General features: G+C 40.5%; 1 protein-coding gene across 13 annotated transcripts in view; it reads right to left on the bottom strand.

The window, feature by feature from the left end:
- Positions 1-19511, bottom strand: part of NFYC (nuclear transcription factor Y subunit gamma) — a 64188-nt gene extending 44677 nt beyond the window's left edge. For 2 of the 13 annotated variants that reach the window (XM_014784209.2, XM_087446181.1), the window contains exon 1: positions 18830-18991. In XM_014784209.2, the coding sequence (XP_014639695.2) occupies positions 18830-18947 (118 nt within the window). In that variant the 5' untranslated portion in view covers positions 18948-18991. The other 11 variants (XM_087446186.1, XM_014784210.2, XM_087446187.1 and 8 more) reach the window with 11 other exon arrangements.
- Between the last annotated feature and the right edge of the window lie 3564 nt (positions 19512-23075).

The following is a 23075-nucleotide window of genomic DNA, read 5'->3' on the forward strand; positions in this document are numbered from 1 at the left end:
TGTAAAGCATCCAACTTTAGTATTTTCTCAAAGGTAAGAACTACATAGCCTAAGTGGTTAAAGGAAAAATTCATTTTATCTGGATATTCCCAGTCAAGCAGGTCTTCCCTTTAGTTTTCTATGTAATTGAAACTATGGAGACAGAACAAAATGATAGTACTTCCCAAAAAAAGGATAACCAAGTGAATCAGCACTGCTGTTTGCTTTGGTTATTTTAGTCTCCTTTCTTCCTTTGAACTAAGGAACACAAGGTCACAAGCTATGTTATGCCACTTGAAAGTTAAACATTTACTAGGTGTTTTTTTCCCTTCACTTCTGCCTTTACACTGGAATTTACCTTCATTTCTTATCCTTCAACTGCTCTTTTTCACTGCAGGGTACAGAACTGTAACTTAATTTACAGTAAAAACCCCAAATAGAGAAAAATTTTTGGTCAATTATTGAACAATGAGGTCTTGCTTTGGGATGCCAAGGTGAGAGATGGGAAGATAATGGTGATAATACAAACAGAATCTGACAAGTTCTATAGAGCTGGGCCCAATAGTGAGGTAGCAGAAAGAATAGATTAAAAAGCAAATCAAGCTTCTGGGAAATGCAGACATGAGGTAGATACTATCCAGCTGTGTCTATTTTGATTTTCAGTCACAGTATACCTCAGGACTTAAATATTACGTAAGTTACATCATTCCAGCGCTCCTTCTTTCAATAAACTATAACTTTTGTTCAAATATATGAAGGTGATGAAAAGAAATCCAACTACAAAAGAGAAAAGGTCTCAAGTAGATTTTAGTCTATCAGAGAATATGCAAAATAAGAACAAAAACCAAATCCCCAACTACTCAAACACACACGTGCAGACACACAATACCACTTTGCTGATGGTAAAGAGCAAAGTTGGCATAGTTAAAATACTATTTTGGGAGTATATAGACAATGATTTCTATTTCAGTCTTGTCAAATGCCTTAAAATGATCCTGGGATCTTGGTTTATTAAATACAGGTTGGCTTAAGGACTCACTTGAAGAACCAGGCCCAAACTTGTTTGGGAATTTAGCTTGTTCTTGAGGTGTGTTAACAAAAAAAACAAAACAAAACAAAAAAAGAAACAACTAAGTGGCACGAAGGTTGTATTTGCATACCTTAGTTTACTTCCTTGCATGCATAAAAGTAACCCAGCTCTCTGGGACACCTCAGCCAGGTGGGCACCATTAGCTTCCCAGCTGATTCTCAGCTTTCTGAATAAGCAACTGGCTGAGGCAACAGATCTTCAGATCCCAAAAGGGATGGTAAGTCTGCTGCCACAGCAGACTTTCTAACTAACAGAATCCACGTGGAGACTTCTGAACCTTTTCCATGGCCCATTTTTTCTCTGTTCCTTCTGTGTTCAAATAGCAAACCTGCACAGATGGACCAAAAGGAAGAGAAATATGAAAAATAATAAGTAAAAACAACCTAGAGGAATAAAAGGAACACGGAATGAACTGAGTGGGAGTTGAATCTCTGAACTTGCATAGGCCAGTCATTAAAAAGCTGAAAGACTGGGGCACCTAACCTCTCTGGGCCTCAACTTCCCCACTTTATAAGAAGGGAACTAGACTACATCCCTAAATAATTTCCATCAGCCTAACTTAAGAGTACACAAACTTTGTATGCATTTATTATTGGGGATAGAGATATGCAAAAATAACTTCATTCATGAAGAAGCCCATGTATAAGTGATTAGCTTTAAGAATGCTTTTTCGGGGGCCAGCCCGGTGGCGCAAGCAGTTAAGTGCGCATGCTCTGCTGCGGCGGCCCGGGGTTCGCCGGTTTGGATCCCGGGCGTGCACCGATGCACCACTTGTCAAGCCAGGCCGTGGCAGCCTCCCATATAAAGTAGAGGAAGACAGGCATGGATGTTAGCCCAGGGCCAGTCTTCCTCAGCAAAAAGAGGAGGATTGGCAGATGTTAGCTCAGGGCTGATCTTCCTCACAAAAAAAAAACAGAATGCTTTTTGGGTTACTGAAGCCTCCACAAAAGTATATAGCTTCTTTAAACTGAGATCTCATCTTGTTTTAGGAACACAGAGTCCACAGTGACCATGATCGCTGTTTTCAAACATACACATCCCTGGAACTGGAATTTTATTTAGAGAGGCCAATGGCAATTTTGCCAAACCTTATTCTGTCTGAATATGATTTTTGCAATGCACAGAAAGGAGGCAGACATCAATGCTGACTGACCATGCCTGAGAGGAAGGACTTAATAGGACAGGAAATCAAATAGATCACAAAATATCTACCCCACCCCAGGGAAGGGGAAAAAAAAAAAAGTCCTGAAAATAGATGACAACAGGCATGTAAAACGGGTGGAAAAGAAATCCCCATGAGTTTCCATCATTTATCTTGGAAATGTATCTCAGAGTAGGTATCAACTGTGCGAAATTTATGCTAGTGTTTGTTTTGATGAGAGACCAATTATTTTTTTTAAAAAAGTCTTCATCCCAACAGTTGCTTGCTTGCTACTACTTTGCAAGCTGTAACTACCTCCCAGGCTTAAAACTGACAGGAGATCATATGACCACAAAGCAAACAAAAAAATGGCTCCGGTGTACTTTATAAATATTTGGTGCACAAACTAAAAATGTAACCTCTGCTTGGTAAACATCTGCAACTATTACAACTTACTTGCATTATAATGCAAATCTTAGTGTCCAATCAGAACAGGTTTCCAGATTTTATTCTGAGAGGTTCCTAAATCTAATAAGGGTTTTTAAAAAATCAGCATTCCCATTTCATCTTATTCTGAGAGACCCTTAATTTTTGACAAAGGGGTTAAAATTCTTTCATAGGAATCTTGGTAAGGGAGAGTTTGATGGTCTCAATGTGTGCATTGCATAGGGTCATGTCAGCATAAACAGGAATATGCAGGTGAAGGCATGTGGAACCAGTTTAAAAAGAGACGTGTCGGGTTTAAACAAACTCCTTTGTAAACATATTAAAACACTGGCATTTTTTTCTTTGATGCCACAACTATCTTCCTAAGTATTTAACCCCCTAACAGTCTAGATTAGTAACAACTAATATTTATGCAGCAGTTCGAAATTTGCAAAGCACTTTGACATACATGATCTCATTTGAGACTCACCACTAAATAGAAAGGCGCTATTTTTAGGTCCCATTTTTACATGTGAGGAAGCTGACACTAAATGGCTGACTTGTCCAAGCTCACAAAGCTGGTGATAGCTGAGTGGGACCTGAACACAGGTCTCCTGACTTTCAATGCCCTGCTTTTGCTACTGCACCATGCTGCCTCAAAAACTGTAATCAGAGTAAATGAATGCCCAACTCTCAAACCCCACCTGTCTCCCCCACCCACACACACCCCCAGTCTAAGTTATAGTTAGCTCTAGAAGGTCTTTGCTCCTTATGGAAGTACAGTTTTCTTCATTTCTCTGGGAAACATTTATCTGGCTAAAGTGTTAAACGAGATCATTAAACACCATTCAACATATACTGGAAAATATCTTAGTCACCAGCAGTTCTGCATAGGCACGCCTATGTGCATTTTTGCAGGTAGTGGGTCAGATTCTCAGAGTCCATGACCCTAAAAAGGTTAAGAACCCAGGCTAGAGGTAGTGGCTAGATATCTTTCCAAGAAGCTAAATCCACAAAGTTCTTCATATGAAGAGTTTTATCTAGGCCTCATACTGTGCCCCACTTACCTTCTGCCTCCCCTGCTCCAGGCCTTCTCCCATGGCCAACAGGGTCATTCAGTATCTACAACTATTTTTTAAATCATATATAAAACCTGGAGCAACTGATAATATATAAATCAATGACTTGTAAAAAATAAATTTAAATTAGAATAATTATCTGTTAAAATGTAATCCTTAACACATACTCCTTTCCCTTAGGACTTAACTACCCAGAATGACTGTTTTCTTACCATAAGCACTCCAATTCTCCAAAAGAAGTTTCACAAACATAACTACTTTGAACTCCTTAAATACCATTCTTCACTAAGAACCCTTTAGATTACACAGAAGACAAGGTAGTGTGCAAGGAATTCTGAATCTGTTAGGCAGTTCACTAAACTATCATACCAAAAGGATTTAGAATTTTTTTGCTGGGGGGAGGGAACAGAGAAGAGTGGGAGAGAGAATGAATGCAGCCCTATTGTCTTACTGCTTGACAACTCCTAATCTGAATCTAGAACATATTCCTACTAACAACTCAACTTGAACATCAGAAGTACAGTCTCTTTTCATCTCAAATAGAGCTTTTTCAGTCCAAATCTGTATAAACAAACTTTGTCCTTCAATCTTTCCGGCAGTTTTTCAAGGTCACTTTTGCGAGCAACGACAGAGGCCTGCATCTAGCAACTTGGCTATACCACTCCAATTCGAACAGCCCAAAATCTAAACCCCTATCAATGCTCTCAGGTAAATCCTTTACTCAAAGGGAAGCGAGGGAAGCGAGGGAAAGGCAAATCAGCACCCTCCAAACTTTTCCTCTAATAGGGCCTGCTCCTTTTCCCTACCCAGCGACTGAGGGCTGCTGGTTCACTGCTCCACACTGAGTCTGCTGCAGAAATGTTCCAATGACCTTCATTCCATATTTGCAAATAAAAAGAAAACAAATAATTGCTTTTTAAAATCAAGTGTATTACAGATCTTAGTCCATGAGGTAGTAGATTTCATTATTCATAAGAACTGGCTGCTTACAGATTAGCAACCTGCATTAGCTTCATATCCCTAAAGAGGAAAAAAACATCAAGGGCAAAAGATAAGAGTGCCCGTCCTCTTAACTTTCCTATTCACAAATTGCAGGTAAATTAAGATTTCAAATATTTCATACAGAAAACGAAAAGCATTTTGTTCACATCATTTTAAAGAATCAAATCAACGCCTGACAAAATGTGTGAAATTGGTAGAGAAAGATTTGCTCTTGTCACTGCCAATATAATGGAGAAGTATTTCCTAACCAGCATTCTAACCTAAAATGTGCATTTTAAAACAAAGATTGTTACTTAATTAATTGGTACCTATTAGAATCTAGAAGCAGGCAGGTAAATCAAGAAAGTTATGGGAGAATTTCACATTGGCATGTGGGCCTTCACCATTAGAACCTCCATCAGTGCAAATCCTATTTTCACACAAATTTAGAACAGCAACAGTGTTGCTTCTACCTCTGAAAACACAGATGTCAACAAAGTGCATGGAAATAGAAAAAGTCTTACAACAATTCAGCTTATTCTGTAGGAAAGCTTCAGTGCACTTGAACAAAGGAAAATTATTTGGAAAACAGTTAAGTTTACCCAATGCAAAGAGAAAGTGCTTTGCTTCTGTGTACCCCTAAAAAATGATTAGCCTTTCTCATGTACCTGATCTTGTCAAAACTCAACTAGGAAAAGAAATCCTAGTTGAAGGGCATGCAAAATCTAAACAGAGCAAGGTATTCTAGGTGCACCAAAAGGTATGCATGGAATGTAAAGTGGCCATTTTCTGAAACAGTGCAACTTGTCTACACTCTCTGAAGCTAAACAGTTTCTACCATTTTAACACAAAACAAAGAATTAAACTTACCGAGAACTGCATTAATTTTACATGTAGTTATTTATATCTCCATGGACAGGGAGAATTTAAGTCACTCCTATCCCTCCCCCCCAAAAGAACGGAGGAAACAAAAGGCAGCAGGAGATGCAGAAACCTGAGTCTGGAATGTCCACTCCAGAGAAAACCCGAACAGCTGTCCTCCCACCCCCCAGCAAACTATTCGCCATTTTTCTTTGTCTTTCAGCTGACCCCTGCCTCAGTGAAAAACTCCGAGGCTCCAATGAAACCCTGCAGCCTCCTTCCACTTTAACAGTCAAAGGCATTCAATCTAGCATGCTATTTGACACCAAACCTTGCCTCCAGAGTGGTCCCATTGGCTGAGCGGCTTTATCGGCTAAGAACACAAAGCCATGATTGGTTGTTCACGTCATCAGTTATCTCCTTTGTACACTTCCTGTTTTAAAGTTACCTTGAGAAGCAGAACAGGGGTCAGATCCAGACTTCAAACTACGAGAAACTTAAGCCTTGGAAATGCCTGGCAAATGCACACAGCAGATGCACTAGGGCCACATGTGCTTCCAAAACAGAGGATACTGCAAATTTAGAATTGTTCTTAAAATCATGTGAAAAGGCTGTTACAGTTCCCACCCAAAGGATTTCTTATTGGCTGTCGGAGTTCCATTTAAAAAATTTAAGGTAATTTAACTGCTTCTGATTGGCCATCAAAGATGTCTGTAAGATATTGCTACAGTATCCTATGGCAGTAAACCAAAGAAGCAATGTGCACAAGGTTTGAAAGTTGTATGACTTAACTATCTTCAGTTTTCTGTTGAGCTTTAGCAGCAGAAGAAAAAGAAAACTGGGTGACTTAATCCAAGGCTCCAAAGAAAATGCAGCTTCTTTATAACAGTAACAAAGAGTGATACCAATGGCCATACAATAGTTTGCAGGATTTCTAAAAAGGCATCTGTCATTACATTCATGGCAATTTTAAAAGCACATATTAATACCAAAGCAAATTACTTTATTTTGAAACAAATTACTCTAAATAGGAAAATTCTGGGGTAATATATGAAGTTAGTGATAGGGACACTGGCATTTCCAAAGAGTCTACCAGGAACCCAAGATGGAAATATAATGACAAAGGGAAAAAAAACTGGCAAAGATAGAACATCAGCGCCTATATTATTGTTTAAAGCACATTATAGTTTGATGGATTAACTAATTTATTTAGGATGGTCACAAAATGTTACTGATTAGCTTTTAATATTACAGAGTTGTGCTATCATAGAGGATAAACTTTTCTACCATATTTTCAAGAATAAGCAGCAGGGCTGACCTCAGGAGAGACAATGTAAGTACTGTCGTTACTGAAGACATTCTGGGGTGCTGAAGTTTACCAGTGGTGGTCGAAGATTTGCTTATGGATTTTAGGCCCAACTATTTATGTTTTAAGGGAGCCTCCTAATATGGTGAAAATCAGTTAACATGTCCCTATTTTTTCTTTTATTTAATTTTTTTAAACAAAATATTCAAATAGAAACACCTCACTATTACCTGAGGCCTTTAATAATCTCCTTAGATCTGCTTCCTCCCATCAAAGCTAAGTATCCCAGGACTAAGGAAAACAACTGTTTTGCCAGGGAGATGAGATCTTTTCTAGAAATACCTCGGTTGATCTTACATGAGAGGTCATTGTGGGCATATGCAGAGATTCGGCAGAGCCCTGAAACAGAAGTAAAGTGGTCTGTCTGATCACTTTGCCATACTAATTTCTCTACATGCATTCTACTCATTTCCCACAGTGAAATGAAATAATTTCTGAACACCAATTAGTGCCAGGTTCTGTGCTAGGTACGTTACCGACTTTACCCTTGTATTCCTCACTATCCCCTTTTACATGTGAGAAGGAGTGAGGTTCAGAGAAGTTAACAACTGACCCCTAGCCATACATCTAGGATGCAAACTCAGGTCCCACCTAGGGTAGTACTCTTTCCACTGCACCACACTGCTTACCAAGACATGGAGCACCTCAGGACACATCCAAGGAAATTCTTAGGTGTCACATTTATGTACAGATAGCATAACCACTACATCCAACTTTATTCATTTAAAATTTAGAAATTTGACTAATGTTGAATTTGATCTGTTGGTTAGAGACCTAGCTAACTAAGTATTTGACAAAACAGCACCCTATAAGTTGATACCAATTTTATAACCAAACTATTAGGAACATTTAACCAGCAGCAAGTCACATTTATAATTTATAAGGACTTGAAACAATTAACAACTAAATCATTAAAAACAGTATACATTAAAGTACAAAGGGATTGCACAGCAATTTCACTATGGCATCTAAATAAGAGTTTAGTTATGCTAACAGAGTGCAATAGGGTGCATTGTGCGATTCCTGAAGCTACAGAGTTGCAGGTACTATAGTCCTTTTCCCAAAAGTTTAGATCACAGATTTTTTTTTTTTAAGATTTTATTTATTTATTATTTTCCCCCCCAAAGCCCCAGTAGATAGTTGTATGTCATAGCTGCACATCCTTCTAGTTGCTGTACGTGGGACGTGGCCTCAGCACGGCCGGAGAAGCGGTGTGTTGGAGCGTGCCCGGGATCCGAACCCGGGCCGCCAGCAGCAGAGCACGCGCACTTAACCGCTAAGCCACGGGGCCAGCCCAGATCACAGATTCTGAACAGCTACCAGCCTGGGAAGAGAAGGCAGAAGGCCAACAGGCCAGTTGTGTGCCTTATCCACACTAGAGCTTCCCTTCACCCCCAACAGTGGGGGTCAAGTCAGCTGCAAGGAAGCTCAATTGAGGGGAGGGAGGCAGAGGAATAGGGAGAACATGTTCACACCACTTAATTAGTGTCACTATGGCAAAATGACTAAGCACTTGGGAGTCAGGCAGAGCTAGTTTCAAATTCTGACTCCTCTGTTTTTTAACTGTACGACACTGGACTAACCCTGAGCCTCAGTTTCCTCATTTGTAATATACGGCTATCACCATCCATATCACAGAGCCACTATAAGGATTAAACGAGCTAACATATGTAAAGTATATTGTACTGTGCCTGAATAAGCACTGAAAAAATGCCAAGTGCTATAAGTCATCCAATCCAAATGCCTGTTTTACACGGGGGTTAAGGTTCAGAGAGGCCTATCTCCTTAAGGCCCTAAAGCTACTATGAAGGAATGTCTCTCTTCTATCTCCAGTATACCCTGCAACCCTGCAGAAAGCAACTCCTGAGCCATAAAGGGCAGTGTGGGAGGACTACCAGCTGCTACTAAAAATCTTCCCCAGTTTTTATGCCAGAAAACCAGGGCTTTCACCACCAATTCTGGCCGAGGTCTGGTTATCGTTCCAAAAGCCTACTCTTCGACTCTGCTTTTGATGTACCAGATTAAACCAAACGTGTCCCTTGATACTCTGTGAAGGTCTCTGGCATAGTTTTTATTAGTTCTTGGCAGTTTACAAGAAAAACACTTCAACCCCCATTTCTCATCAACAGTCACCTTAGTAGAATTCAGGTCATTAGTGGGAAGAGAATTCAAATTATCCTGGAATTTCCATTTGGCAGCCTGATCCACTTACTATAGTTTTCCCTTCACTAGCCTGTCATTACTGTGAACTAAGAGCCTCATGGGATCTCTGGGATTCCAACTCAAATTCTTCCCTGGTCCTGGATCTCAGCAGTCCTCTACACCAGACAACTGCATCGTCTTGCCCTAAAAAACTCCCAGATCACGAGACAAAATCAGTGCCTCTGATTACATGGTTCAAGCTTTAATGTTCTCAAAGAAGGCAGGGTGGGAAGTGATGCTCTTGGTCAGAAAATTGATTTTGAATCATAGCTACCTACTTACTAGCTGTAAGACCTTGGCCAAGTTACTTAATCATCTCTGAGCTCAATGCTTCACGTATAAAATGGAAAAAATAACACCAACTCACAGGAGTGCTGAGGCTTAAATGAGGTAAGTGAAAGCACTTAGCATTAATATCTATCACGTGGTAGGTGCTCAATTAATATCTAAATATATACTTGACTACAGCACTGGTCACATATCATAATTACCTTTTACCCTATCTCTATTACCAGAGAAGGACTTCTTGAAGGCAGCGACTGTGTTTTATTTATACCCACATTACATCTCCAGTGCTAGTAGAGATAGAAATCAAACCCAACCTTAGCCATGGTGTCAATGAAATAACAGAGAGTAATGGGGATTGAGGAAAACTGGAGAGTGCATGTCCCATCTAAAGGGACATCTACTACAGTACTCAGCTCCCCTGACAAGGGCCATGGAGGAATACTGGGCTGCTGCACTAAAAGCTTCAGATTCAATAAAAGAAGCAAAAGCCAGATCCTGGACACAAAAAGTTGATGCTAGAACAGCTTTTTTTTTGGTGAGGAAGACTGGCCCTGAGCTAACACCTGTTGCCAATCTTCCTCTTTTTGCTTGAGGAAGAGTGGCACTGAACTAACATCTGTGCCCATCTTCCTCTATTTTGTATGTGGGTTGCTGCCACAGCAAGGCTGATAAGTGTTGTGGGTCCGCACCTGGGATCCAAACTCAGGCCGCTGAAGCAGAGCACACCAAACTTAACCACTACACCACAGCGCCAGCCCCAAAGTATTATTTTAAGAACACTTTTAATCCAACCACGCAGAATCAAGCACTATTAGTATTTTGGGTTATATACTTTCAGAAATTTTTGTTATGTAAATGAGAAATGAGGCTGAGTTAGTCCCCCCATTATTAGACAACACTATACAAACTGTTTTGTAATTTTTTTCACTTAAATAAATGTGAGTAATTTTCCATATCAAATATATATCATTTATAATAATTGAATTATATTCCACTGAATGGATGTACCACAAATTTTTAATCAGTTCTATATTAATGAATAATTTCAATGTCTTCAATTTTAAAATATTATAAATAGCATTGCAGAGAACATCCATTAAGCCCATTCCTTGTACAACTACCCTCATTATCTCTTCCAGAACTGCAACAGCTTCATAAATAGTATCACTTTGTCTAATTAAAACAAAACGGAAACCGGATGGTTTTAATGTTAAATCTTTCCATTTTCAATACTAGTTCAAATTTTTTAAAAATTATAAGCAGACCAAAGAAAACTGAGAGCTGCTTGATTTTAACTTCTGACCCATATCTTTCATCTGACTTGGTCCTGAACAACTATTAGCTATTTCCCAAATTATATCCACCTTCAAGGTTTACAAAAAAGTATGTTGACGTATTTTCAAAAGAATCTGACAGAAGTTCTGAAGATAATTCCCAAAGAAGTCCCAGAAACATTTTGAGCAATGATAACATCATAAGAATAGCGCTGGTGCTCAGTAAATGCTTGCTCAATAAATGAATACAGTAAACTAATAAATGAGACCTTAAGTGGATTATAAATTCTGAATTGTTTTTAAAAAATAAATTATATTCTCCAAAGCATAAATTAAGACCAATGGATGGAAAACTATTCTAAGAGGGACCTATTTCAGCTCTCAGAGCTGTCCAAAGATGCCACAAGCTGCTATGGATGGGGTTTTAGCATAGGCTGTTTGAACACTTGAAAGGAAGATGTGAAGATAAGATGAAAAAGAGTAGCCACGTGAAAAAGCAGGGAAAACAAGCTCGCCTTGGGGCCGGCCCAGTGGCGCAGCGGTTAAGTTTGCGCGTTGCGCTTCGGCGGGGTTCGCCGGTTGGATCCTGGGCGCAGACCTACTCACCACTCATCAAGCCATGCTGAGGCGGGGTCCCACACAGAGGAACTAGAAGGACCTACAACTAGGATATACAACTATGTACTGGGGCTGTAGGGAGAAAAAAAGAAAAAGAGGAAGATTGGCAACAGATGTTAGCTCAGGGCCAATCTTCCTCAAAAAAAAAAAAAAGAAAAGAAAAGCCCAGTCTTTGCAACTAAACAGATTTAGATTCTATTCCCTCCTCACCTCTTTTTAGCTGAGTAACCTCTGGCTAGTTACTTAACCCCACTGAGGCCAATTTCCTAAACTGTAACACATCTTGCAAGGTTGTAAGGATTTAGGATACTTTCATTCATTCGATAAATACTTATATGTGTAGGCACTGTGCTAAGATCTAGGGATCCTCAACAAGACACAGTCCCTGTCCTCAAGGAGATTAAAGTCTATTATAACAAACAGGAAAATTAAAATAGACATAGTACTATGTGTTAAGAGTTACAAGAGAGACAAATGCATAGTATAGAACATAAGCAGGGCCGGCCCCGTGGCTTAGCGGTTAGGTGAACGCGCTCCGCTGCTGGCCCCCGGTTCGGATCCCGGGCGCGAACCGACACACTGCTTCTCCAGCCATGCTGATGCCGCGTCCCACTTACAGCAACTAGAAGGATGTGCAGCTATAACCTACAACCATCTGCTGGGGATTTGGGGGAAAAAAATAAATAAATAAAATAAAAAAAAAAAATTGGAACCATAACCATACATGAACTAAAAAAAACCTTTAAAAAAAAAAAAAAAGAACATAAGCAGAGCACCTGACCCAGGGCCTAACTCAGTTGCAGGCTGATCACAGAAGGCTTCTCAGGAGATTTAAAATGCTAAGAAGAATAGAAACCTACTGAGACAGATAAGCAAACTACACGTGCCAAGGCCTGGAGCTGAGAGAAAGCATTACATTTCTGGAAGGGCTATAGTTTGGAATGGCAGCAGCCCAGAGGCAAGAGGCTAGAATTAAAGTTAGAAAAGTAAACAGGGCTGGACAAGGCTAAGAATCTAGACCTTTATTCTGAGGAGAATGGTGAGCCACTGAAGAGTTTTAAGCATGGGACTGGCACACAGAATTACCCTTTTAAAAGATCATTTTGGGTACAGCATGGAGAAAGGGACATGGTAGAAGAATGGCAGCGCTCTAGACAGACAACAGGAAAAATAAGACACTGCAGTAATCTAGTCACTGAAAAAGGTAGTAGTGGAGATGTTAAAAAGTAGATGAATTGGAAATATTAAGAAGATAAAAAATGATTAAAACCAGTGGTGAATAATGCATGCAGAATAACAACACTGTGCCTAATAAACAGCAAATGCCCCAAAAAATAGTAGCTGCTATTATTGTTATTGTTATTGGCAATGGGATTAGATGACCTTTGAAATCACTAAGAGTCTATGTTAAGTTGGAGAAATATATGTTCCCAGAAAAGTCCTTTCCCATTACTGGCCGAGCTGTCTTATACAAAAGGATTCATTTTTTATTCAGAAACTCTCTTTATCAGAACTGCTCAACTGGTCTCCACTACACACTAGTCATAACATGAAATGCTTATTAGGTGTTCTTACAAACAGGGATCCACGGCCAAATAAGTTCGAGAAACACTGCATAATGACCCTTTCTCTTGAAGGGTCATAAGGCACATGAGCACAAAGACTCTGAATATTAATTCTGCAGTATAGAGATGCATTTCACTTTGGCCATTATTTTGTCAGATTCTTTTCTCATCCCCAGAGAACACGTATTAGTATTGTATAAGAACTAATGTTCAATGAAACAGCTTGGGAAATGCTGCTGTAAGCCAACTTACAAATTTTAGTGGAATGAAAAGAAGACTACAGGCAACTCTACTCTGACCACCTTCCAAAGGTTGGAGTTTTACACACACTATGGTTTTTCCCTTTTTAATTTAGTCCTACTGAAAATGACATTCAATATCACCATAAATAGCAACCCTCTGCCTCCCAAATTATTGCCAACCAAGTATGATTTGCTTCTTAAAAAGGCCCCAACTTTGTTATTTGATAATGAGCAAATTCTAAGCTACTGACCTTCAGGGTACAGTAATAATTTTTAAGACAGGTAAAAATGACAAATATGCTCAACAGTGCAGATAGCACATACTTTCTCTTTTCTCTTTTAAATGGACAGATCATGCCACTGGTAAAGAGATATATTTTCTTTTTTTTTTTTTTTTAATATTTTTTTTATAATTTCATTTATTTTTTCCCCCAAAGCCCCAGTAGATAGTTGTATGTCATAGCTGCACATCCTTCTAGTTGCTGTATGTGGGACGCAGCCTCAGCATGGCCGGAGAAGCGGTGCGTCGGTGCGCGCCTGGGATCCGAACCCTGGGCCGCCAGCAGCAGAGCGCGCCCACTTAACCGCTAAGCCACGGGGCCGGCCCCGAGATATATTTTCTTAATACTGGGAAAGAATCCCAGTTCATATAGATCACTGGACAATTTGCAGTTCCTGAGGACAGGGTTAACAGTAATTAGGGACTGTGACAACCTTCAGTAACTCTAATAGATTTAAGGCAGTGACATGATACAAAATATCCTATACTCCTTTATCATTTCCTATGAGTCACTGAAGCATGTATTGAAGCACTGCTCATATCCATGAATGTATTTAAGAATAATTCTTGAATCTGATTTATAATGACATACTGTTGATTTTAAATGAAGGGTATTCATTTAAATAGGACACCTTATATACCTTGGACATGGAGAGTTGAACCTTTAATTTAAACCTATTCTACTAGAAGCATTCAATTGCAAAGGTTAGACTAGTTCTCTCTCTCTCAACTGCACCTGAAGTTTATCCATTAGGAAGCTCTCACCATATAAAAGAAGGCACACTGAATTTAGAAGTAATCTGCCTGCGACAAGCAAGAACTTAAACCAAAATGGAAAATACAAGTCCCATGCTGAAAATGAGGACAGGTGTTGCCTCCTTGCTATCAGGCACATCACTGATAAAACATGGAGAAGTGTGGGAAGGATGCAGCAAATTTTGCAACCTAGCAAAAATTTCTGCAGGCAGAAAGATTTTGTCCCGAACCATTCCACAATGTTGTCTTCTTGCCTACTTCAAAGCAAACGTTACCCAGGTGACTACAAACCAAACTGACAGTCCCACTCAACTGACAATTTCTACAATTAGAAAAAATTTTAAATGACTATAATACAAATCTCTTTCTGGACAGAATGATAAAACTAGTTGTCATGATATCAATAATCACTGCTATTTGGCAAATATGAAGAAGTTTTTATCTCATCAGAATCATTACCACTTGGAACCTCGGGATTCACAGAGGCAATCAGGAGACAACCCAACCCTGAAACAACTGACTCTACCACTTTGTGCATTCGTAAGTAATACTGACCTCACACTGGTCCACTGTAAATCAGCTCCTAAACCACAAGAGCACAACTAAATTAGGTTATTTCTTTCATGTCAAGTGGTTGCTCCCCCATGTAGAAAGCTTACTATACCTCACAGAGCAGATAATTACAAAAGGCCTCCTCACCAGGGAAGCTCTAACTGGCTGTCAGGACAGATTTTATGCTGCTCTAAAAAGAAAGTGATATGCTATCTCATTTATTAAGGCCCACTCAGTGACAGGCACCAACCATATGCTATTGTACTCATTTTTCACAATCACTCTATAAGATAGGTATTATTACCACTACTTCACAAAGGAAGAAACTAAGGCTCAGATAGGTTAAGAATCTGACCCCCAGCTTACACAGAGGGTAAATGCATTGCAGAGACAGGGTTCTTTCCCAAGTCTGACTCCAACGTCAGCGCCTCTTCCAAAGGTACCTTTTGCCCAAAGTATTTTAAATCCATTTCCTCCTACAATTAATCTACTTAAATTATGTTAGGTGCTTTGAGTCTCTGTTGGAAAATACTAAAATGACCTTGTGGCCTTCCTAACTAGTCACAGTGCATGCATGAAAAACTGCATAAACAAAATGAAAAGAGACTGTAAGACATCAGATAACTCAGTTTGCTTTGAGTACAAGAAATAGAATGGAAAAGAACAACTTGCTGGCTAAGGAAGGTTCTTCCTAGGTGGTATGCCTGAGGCTGGAATGAACTTCAAGAAGGTCATTTGTGACCCTAATAATGTCCTCTGCCATTCTCCCTCCTGTGAATGAGGCAAATTTGTCAAAACACAAAAGGTACCTTAAAGTCATCTCTGCTATCAAGTCAATGCTTCCACAGGAGAGGCAATGCTGTCCAGTGGAATGAGCACTGGTCCGGGAATCCAGTGATCTGGCTAGACTTGGCTCTGCCCTTGCGTCGTTAAGTGACCTTGTCAAGGTCATCACACTCTAGGGCCTCAGTACAAAGGACAAGCCTAAAGGAATTGAAGGTCACTTTCTGAGCTAAGATGCAAGGATTTTTCTTTTCTCATAATATTCTATGGTGTCAAGAGAACACAGTGTTTAAGAGTAAGGGCTCCACAAATTGTGTTAAGAATTAAGAGTTACAGACCTATGTTTGAATCTGGGCTCTGCCCCTTACTGGCTATGTGACCTTGAGCAAATTACTTAACTCTTCAGTTTCCTCACAGGTAAAAATGCAGGTGGTAATAGTATCTACCTCCTACTGTGTGAGGATAATTTATATAATACATTTATACCCTAGCTGGTACAGTATAAGCACTCAATAAAGGATAGTAACTATGATATTATTCCTTAGTTTGATTCACAGATCTTTAGTGGCTCAGTATCTCTGAACTAAAAGATAAGACATGTGAATTTCAAAATTGCCTAAAGAGACACCTAGCATGGCCCCTAATTTCACTGCCTCCATTTCTCTGTAAATGGGGATAAGAAACCTTGTATCTTCTAGTACAATGAATCAGTTTTGAACAAATGGAAAACAGTGTAAGCATAAATGAGATAACAGAATTATCTGTTATAAAGATTAATTAAGATGACATAGACACAGTCTGTAAAGTATAGAGCACTGGCATGACTTCTGCTTAAAAGACAAAGCTGATGTTCACAAGTTTTTAATATAAACTCAGACCTATCCAGACCTGCTGGGAGTTCTAGATTTGTCAATTCCAGATGATAACAAGGCCCAGCAAGTGGCCATGGGTCTAAGGAGAATGATAGTGGCCACTGGTACTGAAGAGCAAGTAGTCAAGAAATGCTTGCTGAATAAAAAAGAGGTATGCATATAATTGTTTTTGTAACCTTGTCTAGACTTACTAAAAAAGAAACTAAGTAATGGATGCCGTTACATTCTTCACATTTGGTTAACTTCATGACTAAGCCAAATGAAGCTGAGATGACCAATGTACAAAATGCATGGCAAGCCCAAATTCCCCTCATACTTTTGATTCTTACTCTTCCACACTGCAATGTAATTGCAAATAAAAGGGAGGAGACTCTCACCTAATCATTTCAATACACAAAGCAATTAAGACTTCCAATTTACTAGTCTTCCCCTGAAACCTGAATTATTTAAAGGTTTCCACGCAAAATTGGAATTGCAAATATTCTGTTGTATCCAGTTTTAATTTTACACATCATCCAGGATAAGCATATCCTAGAATCATGAGCCCACGGTTGGAAGAAGGCACTAGGCTTTGGATAGGTCCCAGTGTTTGCAGACAAACATCCTAAAGAAGTGGTGATGTTCGAAAAAGCTCCCTAGTGAGCTCTTGACACTATGCACTTGGTAGTTCCTCACTGCTTAGCATTAATCACTTCCATATATAGAAAGACTATGTCCCCAATATTCCGAAGCCTAGTTTTTAAAGAATGCAGATTCTTAAACTTTCTGTATGTGTTTTTCCCCATTATCTACCTGAGTTCAGGAAAACTCCAGCAGTTTACTTTGTAAATCTTTCCCTTCACAATAGAAACCAAGGAATATGATTTAAATACCTAGTTGAAGAACCTATATTCCATATGGTTACCATTCTGTGGTCTGAATCTTTGAAACAGTACAACAAATTCTTATTAATTATATTCTCCCACTCAATACACTCTTAACAACCAGAAATCAAAGAAAGATGATCCACTTTGAAATACAAAACTATCGTGGAGTTCGACTAGTCCAGTTTATGTTGATAGCATGATGCAGCACATACAACTACAGGCTTTGTCATCAGGCAACTAGTATTTGAATCTCAGCTCAACTACTGAGTGACACTGGACAAGCTACTTAACCTCTCTCTGATCTCAATTTTCTCATCTGCAATATGGGGATAATGCCTACGTAACAGGAATGTGATATTAAATGTGCCCCAAGACATCAGAATCTTCCTATACTACTTTCCCCTTCTCTCGAAAATGTAGTTGCATTCACATAGAACTGACCAAATTTGAAAACCACAGGAGTTTCTTGAAATTAGTATAAAAACGGAAGTGTAACATCTACCTAAAGCTAGAAAGGACCACCTAATACAGACAAGGAAACACAAATTAGGAAAACATAGCAGTTTAACATAAATGTGTTTCCATGATCTTCAAATCTTGAGAGGAGCAAAGATAGAACAAACCAAGTCATTACAATTCAATGGAAAAAGGAATGTACCCCCAACAAGCTGACTCTAACAACTCTAGATTAGAACAAAAGCTTTTTGAAACATGAACCAGAAAGTGTTGACAAGTCCTGTTACTTAAGACAAGATGCAAGAAACTATGCACTAGATTATTTTCGTTCTGGGCTGCTTAACTAAAGAAAAAAAAATTAAGTACATAAGAGACTGAGTGTATTTTTTAGGCACATATAAAAGGAAATAAATGAGCCAAGATCCAGAATCTCTGTCAAGCTCTCTTCCACTAAAGAGGAACCTAACAATATGCATTCAACAAATATTTGCCAAGTATCTAATATTCGCTTTGCTAGAAAGCGTAGCTTTGGAAACTCAGCCCTGACCTGTATCCTTCCTAGAGCAGAAAAACTTCATACAGAACATCTCAAAACTAGCTGCATGGTCCTGAGACTCAATAATCTATAATTGCTCTCAATATAACTCCCAAATCTGAAAATGTTCCCCAAAATGCTTCGTACTTTCTCACTCCTACAGTTCTGTCACTACTTAATGCTATGCCTCCTGGTTTGGGATTCAGTTATTAAGACAGGGCACACCTGTCCAACAGCATCCCTCCCTTAGCCTGAGTCTGTTTACTTCCTCCTCACACCACATCCCAGATCCGGTAAATTTGGACTCCAGGGCTCCACCAAAATCTGTGTTTCAATGCTGGCACTCTCTAGCAGAACCCCTCATCTGATCTCATCGTTCAGATATGTCCCTAGGGCACTGATGCTATACCATGCCCCCAGACCTGCCCTCCATGGACATCAGAGTCACTCCCAAACCCTGTTACACTCCAAGCCTAGCATCCCTGGATCTCTAAGACCCTCTCAGCCCGTAACTCGGGTTTCAGTGTTTCCAAACCTAGGACTTTTGGGGCTTGCACGCCCCTATCCTGGACCCCTCATGTTCCAAGGAGAGTACCTCTGGAATTAAGAGTGCCTACCACTCCGGCCATGCACAGGATACCTCCGAAGTACCTGCCAGACCATCACCCTCTTTCCCACTAAGGCCTCCAGGCTCGTCCTCAGCCTCCACTCAACTGCTGAGCCGTAGGGGGTCATCACCCCGCAGTCCGAGCCCAAGACACGCGAATCCCCGCAGCCTCGGATTCCTTCATCACCCCCCAGGCCGGAGACAGCGCGACCAATAAGGTGCCAGGTCCGCGGCCTCCCCGCCACCGACCAATCACGAGCGAGCCCCCCCGCCGTCGCCTTCCGCCAATGGGAGAAAGCCCGCGGGCCGGGCCGACGAGGCGCACGGACCCCACGAGCGCGGCGGCAGCGAGAGCGGAGGGCCGGGCGACAATACAACATGGCGGCGGGCAGACCGGACCGAACTACAGCAGCGGCCGCGCGAGGGAAGTGAGGTCTCCGCCGAAGGCGGGAAGCGCTGCCCCTCCCCCCGCCGCCGCCGCCACTCACCGCTCACCCTCCCTCCCGCAGAGGCTCCCGCACACTCACATGCCTCTGCTCAGGAGTCAGGGAAGAGCAGGACCGCTCCTGCGGAGTGGAGCAATGCAGAGGCCTGGGCACGGCGGAAGGGAGGGGGAAGCGTGCGTCACGGAGAACGGAGCGCGCGCGAAGCGGCGGTACAAACAAGATGGCGGCCACGCCGTTTGTACCGTCTCCCCCGTCCCCTCCCCCTCCCTTGGCGCCTGGACTCCCAGTATCTTGTAATGCGCAGAAGCTAAGTTTCTTGAAGTCTCGCGAGAATTGGGAAAGGGGGACGACATGGTGAGGCGGAATGAGATCTGAGAGCCTTCTGGCGCCGCCCCCTTGTAGGGGATCCGGAGGCGTTGCCTGGTGACCTCCACAGGGCGTTCTCTCCCTGTGAATCTGCTGTGCTGCGCACGCTTGAATTTTAGGGAATAAGTAGTTTTTATTTTCTTTTTTTAGTTTGGGAGGAAAGAGAGCTGGGGGAGGAAGGACGACGTGGGGATGCCAGATTAAGTGCGCCGTTAAGATAGCTACCAATACCATAAAAGAGGGAATTGAACACCAAAACTGTAAAATTATATACTCCAGGATGAAGAACAGCACTTCCCAAGAATGGTCAGCTTGTAACCTTATGTCGACATAGACATTGTTTTTCTCATTTGAATGCAGAGCTAAAAACTTCATCAAAGACAATTAGAAACCACAGCTACAATGAGCATTACATCTTCTCATACTTTCTTTAATCTCCACAACCACTTAGTCCAAAGGCATTAGTATTATTTCTGTTTTACGAATGAGAAAACTGAAGTTCAAAAGGGTTAGGTAACTTGATCAAGGTCCCACAGCTAGTAAGTGTCAAAACTCAATTTGAATAGCTCCGAAACCCGTAGATAAAGTCATCAAATATGTATTGAATGGAATTATCTACAGTGAAACAGTGCATTAAGTAGCAAACAGAGAGAAATGAGACTGCTCCTGCTGGTGGTCACCTTGAAGTTTACAAATGACCTTGGAGCCTTTCTGAGACTTGTGTTGAAGGGGTCCAATAAAAGCAACACACTATTATTTCCTTCCTTTGAGTTTATGACCCTGGTGATAAAGTCGTTGAGAATAGTGCAATAAACCCTTGACTTGAATTCAGGAGAATTGTTTGCAAATCCAACCTTAGTAAATCTCACTTCAGGTACTCAATAAATATTTGATGAATGAATGCATGAAACCTAACTAGCTGTAAGACACCTGACTTCACTGAGTCTCAATTTCTTCATTTGTAAAATGATCTAATTCCTACCTCCTGGGAGTATCGGGGAGATTGAATGAAATAGTGTAAGGAAGAGTGCTTTGTAAATTGCAAAAGTGTCATAAAGAAGTTAGTGATAATGATGACATTTTCAGACATAGAAATGGCATAAAAAATTAAAAACAGGCAAACCGAAAATAAGAAATACTATGTTGAGATAGTAGAGAGATGAGCTTAGCTAACGGGAATAAGCTAGGTAAGTCTCTACAAATATTTATTGAGCAATTACTGCCTATACTATGTTGGCAAAAGAGAGGAAAAATGTGTAGGGAGTAGCAATAATTAGTATTATTAGTTATTATTGTAATAAGTATCGACAGTGCATAGAGGCTGCAGTCAGTTTCCCTCCAAGAGCCTGGAAATCAGGTTGCCCTCAGAATTAGACTAATAAGAGTTTACATAGTTGAGGAAATTAGCCAAGGGTGATAGTAAAAATATTTAATATGAGTGTTAATCTAGCATTAATTTGCATTGATCTAGCAAATTTGAAGTCCAGGATGGGTCCTGGAGATAGCCTTCTGTGCTAGGTGTTAACCCTTCAGTTGCTAGTTTGTGAATAGTAGGCCCCAGGGGATGCCAGGGGAGGGGAGTTGTCAGGAGGCTTGGGACAGGAGCTGTTTACCAGCTAGTATGAAAGTATTTCAATATTTTTGTAGTCAATATTGTAACTGGTAACAGCCACACTGGTGCATACAGGCTGAATATTAGTCCTTGCTGTAGACTATTATCAATATTCTCTGCCCCTCCTTTTGTAAACCACCCCCCCATGTGGCCTGTCCCTAGGAGATTATACTTCTCACCCTAATGTCATCAAGTTTGGCCTTGTTTTGATCAATGAAATGTGAGTAGAAATGGCATGAGCACTTCTGAGCAGAAATGTATAGGCCATCTCATGATTCTGGCATATTACTTTTCCTCTGCCATGAGAGCTGGATGTCCCAGATAGAGCTGCTTCTCCAGCTTTGGTCCCAGAATGAAGATGTGCAGAGCCACAGCAGACATACATGACATGTAATGTAACATGAGTAAGAAATAAACCTTTGTTGTTGTAAGCCACTCAGATTATTTTAGTTGTTTGTTACTGCCACATAACCTAGCTAGCCTAAACTGACTAATACAGCCCTGAAATTAGCTATTTGTGGGGGTAAGCCAAGAGCTTGTCTACAAACATGATTAAAAAAACAAACCAAACTCCGATCCAGGTCATATGGGAGGAATCTGAAGAAGGCAGATGCGATTGTAATTTAATAAATGGAAGCCTAATCAATCTTGTCAACCAATCACTCTGTATTCTGTTTGGAATGAGATTCTGTGAACCAAAGGGCTTAATTAGCCATGACAGCCACAAGGCAGTCACAGAGGCAAGCACTGGCATGGCGCCTCTAAGCTCTGTCTCAGTCAGGCTGACCTGAGCATTAGGATTTCCTTGTCCATGTTATCCCTGTAGTGGGTGAGAATATTTCAGGCTGCCTCAGCTAAGAAATGCTTCAACATGCTTTCCTGGTGTGATTCTGTGCTCACCCAGCAAATGTCTCACCTATAGGGACAGAATCTAGTGATCTGCCTTCTAGAGGATCCTGGCTCCTTTTTTTAAAAATTTAATTATTTTATTGAGGTCATATTTGCTTATAACTGTGTAATTTCAGGTGTACATTATTATATATCAGTTTCTGTGCAGACTGCATCCTGCTCGCCACCAATAGTCTAGTTTTTATCCATTACCATACATATGTGTCCCTTTACCCCTTTCGCACTCCGCCCGACCCCTTTCCCCTCTAGTAACCACTAATCTGTTCTCCTTATCCATGTGTTTATCTTCCACATATGAGTGAAATCCTAGGGTGTTTGTCTTTCTCTGTCTGGCTTATTTTGCTCAGTATAATACCCTCAAGGTCCATCCACGTTGTTGCAAATGGTACGATTTTGTCGTTTTTTATGGCTGAGTATGTTCCATTGTATATATATACTACGTCTTCTTTATGCATTCATCTTTTGATGGGCACTTGGGTTGCTTCCACATCTTGGCTGTTGTGAATAATGCTGCAATGAACATAAGGGTGCAGAAATCTCTTTGAATTGTTGATTTCATGTTCTTTGGATAAATATCCAGTCGTGGGATAGTTGGATCATATGGTATTTCTATTTTTAATTTTTTGAAACGTCTGTTTTCCATAGAGCACCAGTTTGCATTCCCACCAGCAGCGTATGAGGGTTCCCTTTTCTCCACATCCTCTCCAATATTTTTTATTTTTTGTCTTGTTAATTATAGCCATTCTGACAGGTATAAGTTGATATCTCATTGTAGTTTTGATTTGCATTTCCCTAATAATTAGTGATGTTGAACATCATTTCATGTGCCTGTTGGCCGTCTGTACATCTTCTTTGAAAAAATGTCTGCTCATATCCTCTGCCCACTTTTTGATTGGGTTGTTTGTTTTTTTGTGGTTGAGTTG

This window comes from Ceratotherium simum, chromosome 22, assembly GCF_057802395.1.
Source record: "Ceratotherium simum simum isolate JZ-2026a chromosome 22, ASM5780239v1, whole genome shotgun sequence".
Taxonomy (NCBI): Eukaryota; Metazoa; Chordata; class Mammalia; order Perissodactyla; family Rhinocerotidae; genus Ceratotherium; species Ceratotherium simum.